The 13266-nt window shown below is 41.1% G+C and overlaps 1 protein-coding gene across 1 annotated transcript; it reads left to right on the forward strand.

Moving 5' to 3' along the window:
- Positions 1-191: 191 nt before the first annotated feature.
- On the forward strand, positions 192-8216 carry LOC132656934 (large ribosomal subunit protein eL27-like). The gene is made up of 2 exons (XM_060392909.1): positions 192-2969; positions 7963-8216. The coding sequence occupies exon 1, from the start codon at positions 788-790 to the stop codon at positions 1196-1198; it is 411 nt and encodes a 136-aa protein (XP_060248892.1). The 5' UTR covers positions 192-787; the 3' UTR covers positions 1199-2969; positions 7963-8216.
- The last annotated feature ends 5050 nt before the right edge of the window (positions 8217-13266 follow it).

Consider the following 13266-nt stretch of genomic DNA (forward strand, 5'->3'; position numbering starts at 1 on the left):
TCTAATATCCCATTGTTGAATCAGTTTCAACCAATCAATTGGAGAGAGTACATTCAGGCCACAGCATTCTGCCCAAGCCTCCAAGATTTATGGGTTGGTTTTGTTGTTTTTAATCTAAAAAATAATCTAATAGCTCCAAAAGTCTTTTTTTTTTTTTTTTTTTTTTTTTTTTGGAGCACCAGTTCCAAAATCCAAATCCACATGCTCATCTAAATCAGAGATAGTAATAAGATACAATTCATCCTGAGACCAGCTGCTCTCCATCTGTGAGCCTGCAGACCTTATCTGCTGAGCCTCCCTAATGTAAAACATCATTCACCTTAGTTGCTAAGAGGCAATGGATTACTTTCAGATACTGACCCCCAAAACCACAATGGACTGTGGCTTGTTTCTCAAAGCAACTAGGCATTTGTTCTAGCTGCCTCCAGGCTGTAGCATCCCTCCACTTCTAGTTGAAAAGGCTCTAAGTTGACTGGGACAGCCTCTCCAGGTTCAGACCCTTCATCAAATACAAAGGATCTTAGAAGTAAAAGACCAGCAGTGACTAACGGAAGGATGCCTAACCAGATGTCAGGTTCTCTTGAGGCCTAACTCCCAGTTATAATCTGTCAGATCTTAAATCTGCCCTCAGACCTGCCCAGGAAAATGGATTAGCTCACTCGTGTGGAAACAACAAACATGATCTAAGAGATGAGCTGTTAGAGTAAGAATGGTTTAGTAACAGTAGAAGCTTTATAAAAAGTGACTGACACGCCTTTCTGCTGGGTGCCGGCTGCCTGCTGTCGAAATGGGCAAGTTCATGAAACCCGGGAAAGTGGTGCTGGTCCTGGCTGAACGCTACTCTGGATGCAAAGCCATCATCGTGAAGAATATTGATGATGGCACCTCAGACTGCCCTTACAGCCATGTCCTGGTGGCTGGAATTGACCGCTGTCCCCGAAAAGTCACAGCTGCCATGGGCAAGAAGAAAATCGCCAAGAGATCAAAGATCAAGTCCTTTGTGAAAGTTTATAACTACAATCGCCTCATGCCCACAAGGTACTCTGTGGACATCCCCTTGGACAAAACTGTTGTCAATAAGGATATTTTTAGAGACCCAGCTATGAAATGTAAGGCCAGGCAGGAGGCCAAGGTCAAAGTTGAGGAACGATACAAGACAGGGAAGAACAAATGGTTATTCCAGAAGCTTCACTTTTAGGTATATTTTTGTTTCTCTCATTAAAAATTTTTTAAAAAGTGACAGACACAACAAGCACACAAAAACAAGCTCAAAACAGCCTGTAATTTTAGCTTGGGGATCTTCAGGCATCTGCACACACGTGTACATAGATAGATGCAAACAGACAAAAATATTTTTAAAAAAGATTATTACTCTTGCTTGGGGAGGGATGCCATGAGTGTCCTATTTGGCAAGGGACTTTCTTGAATTATTCAAATGACAACCTATTTCATTTACCAACCCAATAATATTGTGGGAGGACTTGACTCCAGTCCAAATAGGTGCCTCTCTGGGTAAGGATTGGCAGATGGACTACGCCTACATGCCACCAACACAAAGCTGTACTTACCTCCTAGTTACTGACACCTTGTGGTATGGACCAAAGCTTCCCCTACATGAATTGAAAAGGCAAAAGAAGACTCTGAGGGCTTCATTGTCCTTCTGCCTTGGCCTCCCAATTGCTGGAACTACAGGCATGTGTCATCCTACCTGACTTTTTTTTTTTTTTTTTTTTTTTGAGACAGGGTTTCTCTGTGTAGCCTTGGCTGTTCTGGACTAATGTAGACCAGGCAGGCCTCCCAATTTACAGAAATCCACCTGCCTCTGCCTCTCAGAGTGCTGGGATTACAGGCATGAGCCACTGCACCTGTCTCCTACCAGACATTTAAAGAGATTTTTTTTCCCCTACAAAGTAGTAATAGCCTTTTACAGCAAAATAACCCAACAGATGTCTTCTGTACTGAGGATCACCAATCACCTTTGTGTAATATGTGATAACATATCAAGAATGTTAGACATATCAAAAATCATAGACTTAAAAAACCCTGGCCCAGTTATTTCGGAGAATTCAGGCCTCACTGAAACCCACATTCTTTTTCTGCATATGAAAAGCTCCTGATTCCTTAAAATTTAGTCCTTATGAAATGCTTTAGAGTTGTTTTTATGAAAATCTTACCAGCTCCAGAGACATAAGGACTCTACTTTGGTAGTGCTGGGAGAAACGGCCCTATTAAAAACTTGAAATATCTAGGTGAGGTTGCTCAGTAGTTAAGAGCACTGACTATTTTTCCAAAGGTCCTGAGTTCAATTCCCAGCAATTACATAATGGCTCATAACCATCTATAATTGGATCTGATGCCTCTTCTGGCGTGCAGGAATATATGCACTCGTATATAAAAAATAGATAAAAAACAAAACAGCTTGAAGGCTCACCCTCTGATCAGTTCTGTTATAAGTGGAAGGGTATCCCAGCCCTGTTGCTCCCACTATTGTGATTCTTTCTTAAGTGTTCACAGGAAACAAAGATGGCAGGCTACTCTGACCTGCAACCCTAGAGAAAGCTTCTCTTCAAAGGGGGCAATAAAAGCCAATTATCAGATAAGTAATATGATTAAATAAGATGTAATATGATTAAATATTTAATATGGTTAAATATGACTTATGCCTGGAAGTCCCTCTTGGAGGTTTACTTGTTAACAGTTTTGCTTAACTGGCTCTTCTATTGCAAGTCATGCTAGCCCACTTCACCTTGAACTAACCTCTTTTCCAAATCATGTTATTCCCAATTCTCCCTAACACACAGATGATGAAATAAAACTTTCATCCTCCTCACCTGTTACAGTCTGGGTTTTCTCCATAGGTCTGTGTGTCTGAACACTTGGTCTCCAGCTGGTGGCACTGTGTTGGGAAGTTGTGGAACCTTTGGGGCATGAGCTCCAACTGCTGTCAGCACTGTAGATAAGCTGTCAAGGTAATCTGTCTCCAGTTCATGTCTGCTGAGGTAGCAGGCTCCACCATGTATTCCTGTTGACATGTGTTCCGACACTCTGCCATTGGTGTTGGACTGAAGCCATGAGTGAAAAATCAGTCCTTCCTCCCTTAGGTTGCTTCTGCCTGGTATTTTATCACAGAATGGAGAGAAAAGTAAACATAAGCTAGAACATAAACCAAGAACATAAACATAAACATCACATAAGCTTTAGGGGCCAAAGTCTGGCCAGTTGCTGGGTTTGCCACCAACACCCACATCTGGGAATCTGGCTCTTTTTACTTGAAATACCTGCAAACATAAAGGATGTGTCTTTAGAGAGATTCTTCCCATCAAAGCTTACCCACCCTAACCCTACAGTGCCCCTAGCCAGCCAAATAAAAGAAAAAAAAATCATTTCTAATCCAAATCTATGGTCTGGCTTACTAATATTGTGACAGACTTGAGTTTTATCAGAGACCAGTTATGTAAAGGAACTCATGCCATGAGAATGACCCCAGGAGATCAAACCATTTTTCCCAAGTACTGAGGGATGGAATTTTATTTGCTATTACAACCAGTTCTCTGGAAAAACAAACACACAAAAATAGCCTTCTCCAACTCTATGAAGCTTCCTTCACAAGGCCTCAGGTAAATGTCTGCAGTCTCCTGTTAAACTGTTCTTTATCAAAAGAGACCCGTTTGCCATGGCCAGCAGAATGGTTCATCTGATAACGACACTTGCCACCAAGCCTGATGACCTGAGTTCCTGGAACCCACAAGGTAGAAGGAGGGAACCAACTCCCCTAGTTATTAACTGACCTCCATGTACACTCAGCAAATTTCTAAAGTTTTTGAATCATAGCAGAAAGGCAAATAGCAAGTGATCATCAGACCAAGAACACAAAGCACCAAAGAAGGAATACCTCAGGCTGATAGCTGGACGGGGCTTTCTTCCCTTCATATCATCCTCTCTGAAAACCCCACCTTAAGAAAAATCCTAATGTAAACCAGAGAGTAGCCTGGTTTACATTACATTACATTCTTTTCCTTGAGCCTGGCCCAAGGCTCAAGGATGTTTCTTGCCCAATTCCAGGATAAGGGTTAGTGTAGGCAATGTGTCAATTGGAATCAAGTAGCAGAACATTCACCTCAAACAAAACCCTGTTTCTAACCATGACTTTTTCATGCTGTGACCATCAGTGAATAATTGCTAGAGTTCTATTACAAAAGCCATTATTTTACCTCTAGTTTTTGGTCTCTGTATTTTTAACCTTGTATACTAGTTTGCTTTCTATTGTTATGATAAACAAGATGACCAAAAAGTAACTTGGGGAAGAAAGGGTGTACTTAGTTTATATTATATATCCTGATCACAGTCTATCAGAAGTCCCTGCAGGAGCTGAAGCTGGGACCATGGAGGATTACTGCTTACTGACTTGTTGCTCATAGCTTGCTCAGCCTGGTTTCTCCAGCTCAGGACCACCCACCAAGGGGCTGGGCCTTCCCACACCAGTCATTAAACAAGAAAATGCTGCAGAGACTGGCCCACAGGCCAGTCTGACGTAGACCTTTTCCCAACTGATACACTCTCTTCCCAGATGACTCTAGTCTGTATCAGATTGACAGAAAACTAACCAGCACACCTTGTAAAGTTGGTGCCTTTGGAGGCGGAGCATTTCCACACTAAAACAATGATTCTGCCAAGTTTTTAAGTTCATCCAAACTTGAAAACCTCCATGTATGCTTCCGGCTGTTCTAGAGGAGACAACCAGAGAGTTCTACCCTCAAAGCAAGCAAAGTCAGCTGCCTTAATGTCAGCAGAAAGAAGTCCTGAGGGCCACATGTCTGACCTACAACCTTTAAATCTGAAGGGTGGAAGGCTCTGGAGCAGCAATTCTCAACCCCAAGGTTGGACAACCCTTCTCACAGGGGTCACCTAAGACTATCAGAAAACACAGATATTTACATCACAGTTAATACCAGTAGCAAAATTACAGTTATAGGAAAATAGTTTTATAGTTGGGGGTCCATAACATGAGGAACTGTGTTAAAGGATCCCAGCATTAGGAAGGTTGAGAACACCACTGTGACATGAGACAGTCACGATAGCACAATCTAACCAAAGCAACAGCAGAGCACATTACATCAGGGCGTCATGTGACTGCTTAATGAAAACAAAACAAAACTTTGCCATAGACCAATGTGCTCAACAGACAAGCTCTTCCTGTGCTTTGCTTTGTTATCATGGCATTTCCATATTATTAGCACTGTGATTTTGACCACTCCCATCATACATCTGATGCTGTGAGACATCTAAAAACCACATATAAGGAACAGAAGAGGGGAGCAAATCCTATTTCTGGAAAATTGCAGTCCATCTGGAAACTCACCATCTTAGTCCATGAATAAGCCTTCCCTCCATTGTCCATAAAATGTATTTCTTAGGGCCTGGAGAGATGGCTCAGTGGTTAAGAGCATGGATTGCTCTTGAAGACCTGGATTTGGTTCCCAGCACCTACATGCTCACTCACAACTGCCTGTAACTTCAGTTCCAGGGGACTTAGTGGCTCTTTTGACTCTCACAAGCTCCCACACACACATGATACATGGACTATAGTCAAGTACATACCCATATACACAAAGTATTTTAACGTGTACTACCTAGGGACAGTGAGGTCACTCAGAGGGTCAGGGGACATGATTCTGATCACAGCAACCCACATGAATGGAAGGAGAGAGCCAACTCTGCAAGCTGTCCTCTGACCTTGACGGCGTGCGCATAAACACAACTTTTTAAATGTACTGTCCTTAGCCCTTGAGAGTGTGCTAGGAGCTGTTGTTTTGTTTTTGTGGTGCTGGGAATTGAACCCACGACTTCACAGAGACTGAGAAAGTTTGTGATTTATTATTGTATCAGCATGAGTAAAATACATGACAAACAACTTCAGAGAGGAGAGCTGTATTTTGACTCACAGTTTCAGAGAGGTTTCAGTCCATCCTGTGGGGAAGGCATGCTGAAATGGCGCAGTCCAATAGCAGTGGGAGAATGTGGTAGCAGCTGTTTACATGACAGTGAACCAGGTGACAGAGTGAGCAACCGGAGCCAAGGCCTTAGGTGCAGCTTGGTAGTAGAGTGGTTGCCTAGAGTGCACAAGATCCTGTGTTTGAGTCTCAGTGCCATGAAAAGGAAAGGAAATGAACTACCACAACCCAGGCCTACTGAGACAAACTGTTGTTGTTTTGAGACAGGGTTTCTCTGTGTAGCTCTGGCCATCCTGGAACTCATTTTGTAGACCAGCCTGGCCTCAAACCTCCCAAGTACTGGGATTAAAGGTGTGCGCCACCACCGCTCTGCATCTGAAACAAGTTTTCAAAGGCATTAAATTTTTAGAATTAGTGCCTCTCGCAAATGAACATGTATTTGATAAGGGGGTGCTAGGACTTAACCCCTAGTCTTTTGGGTTCCTCCTGGCCTTTCTTATATGCTGCTTTGTACCTATGATATTGTTCCCTACTCCCTTTAATATGATACCTGTGTTCTGTATTGATAGTTTGGGCACCCAATGTGGAGCTCCAAAATACATTCACAGTCACCAGAGTGTATACCCAAGCATCCCTGTTACCTCGTCATGTGAATGCCTCTCAGGGCTGGTTGTTGACAACCGGTATATGCCTCAGAACATTTGTTTACATCAGTATATTTTGGGCAGGGCAGTTTTTTGATAGCATTGCCTTTTTTTTTTTTTTTTTTTTTTTGGCTTTTGGCTTTTGGCTTTTGGCTTTTCTCATGTTGCACCTACAATATCTAACTGCATGGTTTTTGTACATCCTTTCATATTTATTGAAAATGAGTCTTTTAGTTTAGAAATCCCAAATCAGGGATCATAAAGGTGATGATGATAATGATGATGAACCAGGCATGGTGGTGCACACCGTTAATCCCAGCACTCAGGGAGACAGAAGCAGTCGGATTGATGTGAGTTCAAGGCCAGCCTGGACTGCAAAGTGAATTCAGGACATCCAAGGCTACACAGAGAAAATTTGTCTTGAAACAAACAAACAAAAAAGATGATGATGATGACAATGATGATAGGTACATGTAAGGTGAAGGTGTCAGGGCGAACTCCTCAGGACATGCAGTGGCCTTATAGGGAAACCCAAAACAACATATGCTATACTTACATGAGAGAAGCCTTATTTCCTGCGCGAGGAAGAGTTGCTTACCCAGTGCCCTGGGCTTTCATATTCCCAGAACTGTACGGGATAAACCCAAAGTGCAGTGGGAGAAACCAACCTTGCACTGGCACCTACAGGAGTTACATAAGCAGTAATAAATCGGATCCAAAACACAAATCTTAGCTAACACAGAAGGCTGCAATTTTCAGGAAAAAAAATTTAAAACATTAAAATAGGAAACCAAAATTCAAGGAAGAAAAAACTGCTTGAAGAAAAATTGCCATTTGGTTTTCCAGATGGTTTTATTTCTGGAAATTGTGATAATTTAGCTTGTAATTTTTTTAAATGGGGAACATTATCAGAGAGTGTATATGTGCGCACCTACATGTGTGTATGTGTGCGCATGTGCCCACACACACTTGCTAAACTAGAAACTAAACTAGAAATCCTGGGCAATAGAATTGAATACTATGAAAAGTTAGCCTATTTAAGTAGCATCTAAGAAAAAGATAAAATTTCTGATTTTCGAAGAATTTTGAGAGGCAGAGACAAGAGGAGGATTGCTTTGTGTTCCAGGGCATCAAAGACTACATGTAGTGACCTTCTCTCACAAAAACAATACAAATGAACAAAGATGAATTTGGACTGTATCAAATGTTTTAAAGAGAGCTGTTAAAGAATAGCAAATTAACTTAGATATTTTAGAGACTGTATCTGAACTAAAAATGAATTCTGAGGAATCAAAATTATTCTCATCTTGTTGCGTCTCATCTCATCTTGGCTCTTCCATTCCTTCTCTCTGCTCTAATGATCCTAGGGAAGAACACTGATCAAAGAAGAAAGTTGTGGGGCTGCTGAGTTACACAGCCAGTAAAGGCTCAACCGAGCCTGATGACCCTCATGGTAGAAGACAAGAACTGACTCTTCTAGGTTGTCCTCTGACCTCTACATGTACACCATAATATGTGTGCATATGCATGAACACATGCACTCGTTACATAAATAAATGTAATTTTTAAAAAAGAAAAATGTTGTAGCCTTTTTATGGTTCAGTCCTGGAAGGACTAGAGAGATGATTCATTGATTAAGAGCAGTGGCTGCTCTTCCAGAGAGCCCAGCACTCACTCAATACCCTGTAACCAGTTCCAGGGTATCAGGCATTCTTCCTCTGGCCTCTGTGGGTACCAGGCACACACATGGTGCTCAGGAATACATGTAGGCAAATCACCTGTCTTAGTTAAGGATACTATTGCTGTAGTGAAACAACATGACCAAAAGCAAGTTGGGGAATAAAGGGTTTATTTCGCTCACACTTCAGGGCAATAGTCCATCACCTGAGGGAAGTCAGGGCAGGGACTCAAACAAGGCAAGAACTTGGAGGCAGGAACTGAAACAGAAGCCATGTAGGGGTGCTGCTTACTGGCTTGCTCATTATGGATTTCTTATAGAATCCTGGACCACTAGCCCAAGCATGGCACCACCCATGAGCTGAGCCCTCTTCCATAAATCACTAGTTAAGAGAGTAGGATTAGTTAATTAAAATTTGTTAGTTAAAAAAAAAAAAAGTGTTCGAGAGCTGATAACTTATTTGCCTGTGTCAACATCATTCGATATTTAAGATAAAATACCCACATCTTATATATTTCAAATAGAGCCTTCAGGGGTTTTATTAAAACATAAAGTTATTTTATTGTCCTAAGAAAATATTTTTTATAAATTCAGAGATTTTTAAGGAAAAATAAGATAATGAAAAGTGATATAGAAAGTTATAGGTGTAGGATATTATTTTGGTTTTAAAAAAAGGTTTAAAGAAAAAAAAATGCTTCTAGATGAGGAAAGACTTTGTAGGTAATAATAAGATTTTGTCCTAGAGTTAAGGGTTCCAAAATGGAAAAGGAAAGATTTAGACAAAACTAAAACGTTAAAGTATGTCATAAGAAAGTTTGTGAAAGATAAAACTTAAGATATGTAAAATATTAACTTCATTATAATTAAGGGTTATTAAAATTATTGTGGTTGGAGAGATGACTCGGTGGTTAAGAGTACTTCTTGTTCTTCTAGAGAACCCAAATTTGTTTCCCAGCACATGTTGAGTAGCTCAGAACTTTCTGCAACTCCAGCTCCACGGGACCCAGTGCCTTCTTGTGGCCTCTTTGGGCATCTGAATACTCATGGCATATATTCACAAAGACATATCAACAGAAAAAAATTATTTTTTAAAGTTAGCATTAAAAAACCCCCTAAGATCAAAAGTAAACACAGATATAAAACTAAAACTTAATTTTCTACTTATAGCAATAAGCCTTTACATTTACAAAAAAAAAAAAAAAAAAAACTTGCACAAAAAAACAGAGATCTTGTGTTTTATGCCCTTATTGAATGGGCCATTAAAACCTCGCAATTAGATTTTAGCCCAGATTCCTCTGGCATAAGGATATAAGTGTGTCTGTGTGCGCGCACGCACGTGTGTGTGTGTGTGTGTGTGTGTGTGTGTGTGTGCGCGTGCATGCATGTATGTGTGTGTGTGTGTTCTCATGGGTTGAAATTTTCCCTTGAGAGAAGGCCAGAGCCTGACAAGTATGAAAAATTTGTTAGAAATAATTGTTCCTACTTGGGGCATTTCTGCTAAATTACGTAAGTATGGAACTTATCTTACTGGGAAAATGTTTAAGTTTTTTTCTTGTAAAATTTGGGCTACTGTGCAACATTGCCACTGTGTCTACAATGATCTTCAGTCCTCTGGTTTGGTAGTTAAGTGAACGTATGGCAACATAAAAATCAGTTGCCCTTGATATGCTATGCTTGACGTCCATGGGAGGCCTGCTCTTTTCTGAACAGATGGAACAGGAGTGGATGGGCTGTGGGGAGAGACTGGGAGGAGACAAGGGAGGGAGAACTATGGTAAGGATTTAAAAAAAAATAATAGAAGGATGAAAGAAAAGAAAAAATCGGTTGCTAAAATTAATTAAAGCACTCATCCAAAAAGAATTCCAATTAATTCTAAATTTAATATTTACTTCTTTTGGAAAACATCAATTGTTTCCTTGTAAAATAATTAATGGGTATACTGGTTAGTTTTTATTGTCAACTTGACATGAGCTAGCAAACTCCTGGAGGAGGGAACATCAAATGAAGAAATTGCATGGATCATTATGGTCTGTGGCTAGGACTATGGGATATTTTCTCGATTGTTAATGGATGTAGGAGGGCCCAGCCCACTGTGGATGGTACCATCCCGAGGCAGGTAGTATAAGAAAACTAGCATAGCAGAAGCCAGAGAGCCAGCCAGTAAGCAGAATTCCTCTGTGGTTTCTGTTTCAGTACCTGCCCTGACCTCCCTGGTTGTAACCTGTAAGTGTAGGATGAAATAAACCCTTTTCTGCCTGAAGTTGCTTTTGGTCATAGTGCTTATCAAAGAAATAGAAAGGACAATAGGACAAAAGACTGGACCATGGCCCAGTGGGAAACATTTCACTATATTAGAAGAGAGTTTTAAAATAATACCTACGGGATGGAGAAATGACTCAGCAGTTGAAAGTACTGAGTTTGATTCTCATCAACCATAAGGTGGCTGATAAAGCAACTATAATGGGATCCGATGTCCTCTTCTGGCATGCATATATATATATATATATACTTATATATACATATATGCATATATATATATACACAGAGCACTCATACATAAAATACATAAATAAATAACCTTTAAAATAATAACAGCAATTTAAAAATAGTTACAGAGGCTTTCCACAATGAGCTCCCAGTAGGTAACCAACTAAAAGAACGAGAACTAGAGCCAGATTATGTCGTCAATTTAAAAAGACAGCACATACAAGTGGAAAGGATCCTGTTGGCTGCATCTCAGCATCCCTAAAACTTCAAGATTTGTATATCTTACCTGTAACTTGTGCCAGTCTCTTCTAAGGACATGTCCAGGTGGGTGTATCTTCAACTCCTTAAGCAATTAAAAGCCACAAGTAACTTAATTCAAAAGTCCCCCAACAGTTCTACCAAGTCTTTTATAACATATTTAAGCACTTACACATTTAGATCTTATTTTTAAAAGCTATTCCCCCCGCCCCTGGTTTTTCCAGACAAGGTTTCTTTGTGTAGGCCTGTCTGTCCTGGAACTAGCTCAGTAGACCAGGCTGGCCCAAACTCACAGCGATCTGCCTGCTTCTGCCTCCCAAGTGCTGGGATTAAACAAATGTGCTGCCTCCACCTGACCAGAAGATTTGCTTTTTAATCTCATGTGTATGGATGCTTGCCTGCATAGATGTCTGTGCACCATGTGCCTGCAGCGTGCCCTTAAAGGAAGCACAGGTGTTGGATCCACTGGAACTGGGGTTACAGGCAGTTGTGAGCCACCACGTGGGTGCTGGGAATGGAACCCAGGTCCTCATCAATTGTTCTTAATCACTGAGCCATCTCTTCAGCCTCCTAGAATGCCTCTATTTTAGGCGCAATCTCCTAGAACCAAAATAATAAACTTTTTTTTCTCTACACCCGCCTGCCCCCCGCCCCCCGCACAAAAACAAAAAGAAAGAAAGAAAAAAAAAAACACAAACAGAAAAGAATTTAGCTGGATTTAATCAATCATTTGGATTACTATGCTGTTCTGATAGGGGAAATGTTAAGCTATAACAGATTCTTCTTGGTCAATGTGTTAGAGCTGGCTGTATTTCCCGTCACACCACAATCCTGACTTCCTTCTGCATTGTAAATGTGGGCATGCAACCCATAGTATGGGTCCTAACCTTTCCTATCAGCCACACAAACTCTAATTTGTAAGAGTGACTTGGTGAACTCAGAGTCTAGATGCTACACACACTACCATGAGGCCTGGAAAGTTCTGGAAACCCTCTGGCACACTAAGACTTTTGGTTGGTTAGGAGGCCTGCTTCCTTCATCTGCTACCTTTACTTCCTTAGGACATAGAACAGTCTTGATTTTTTTAACTTTAGGTATAACAGCTCCTATCAGATAGGAGGTAGCCTGAATCAGAGTTCCTAAACAATGGGAATTCATATTTGGCCAAGAATAATCTACCCTGTATTCCCTTTGGTAGCTGTGTTTTGCATTGGCACTGTAATCAGAATTGAGCCAGCACTCTCTCTGGAAGTGCAATATTTTTGTTTTGTTTATTGTCACCTGCTGCAACTGTCCTTAATGACTTCCTTTTGGTTGTTGTAACACGTGTCACATCATGTTACAATATATGTCAGCATGTTTTTCATCAACATGTTATGAGTGTCAGCATGTTTTTCATCAACAAGTTTGAGTTAGAGGCATCCACAAAAGAAATCCCCAGATTCTTGACTAATAGAAACTGTGAGGTAATGTCTGTTGTTTTAAACACTTACGTGTTAGGGTATCTGACTTCTTATGCCAGCTACTAGGTGCTGCACAGGGTACGCTGGTTGGTGGGTACATGGCCACGCTCCCCTCCAGCACTGCCATTGCTCTCTTGCTACCATGAGCATCTTGAAGTTTTTCTCCAGTTACTTCCTCTAGTAAAAGAGCTACCTGACCCCTTCTCCAAGGAGGCCTAGTCCATGTAGAAGTATAAAGGCCCCCACTTGGCTTCTGGTATGGGTAGATCTGAGGGTCATTTCATTACAACTGTGTCATGGTTTGACACATCTTTGCTCCATTATCTTTCTCACTCCCATAGACACTACCAAGGACACTGTGTGACAATGAGCAAATATTCCATGTCCTGGTCTCTTCCATCTGCAAAGGGAGAAATGCCAGTACCCAGTTCTTACTCTGTTGAGAGGACTGAGTGAGTTTAGGTTTATAGGCTTGGATTTTTCAAACTTAAGGTTCTTAAATTCCTCCACCTCCCTTCCCATGCCCCAAACTTAGGTAGGAGATTAGTAAGGGAAGGAGCTGTAGACCTCTTTTATCTAATTCCTACTATTTAGGCTCATGGGTTCTTTGGGAGATTGCCAAATTCAGTCCTCAGGAAACCAGCAGTCTCGTCAAACACCTAAGCAGCAGCCCCAACACACATCAGCAAATGCAGAGAAACAGCTAGACTCTGTCCAAGTGGCAAAAGCTTACCAAAGATGAAAGACTCTGTCAAAGCAGCCAGAGAAGTTCTCTGGAGCGATTC

This window comes from Meriones unguiculatus, chromosome 10 (genome assembly GCF_030254825.1).
Source record: "Meriones unguiculatus strain TT.TT164.6M chromosome 10, Bangor_MerUng_6.1, whole genome shotgun sequence".
Lineage (NCBI taxonomy): Eukaryota > Metazoa > Chordata > Mammalia > Rodentia > Muridae > Meriones > Meriones unguiculatus.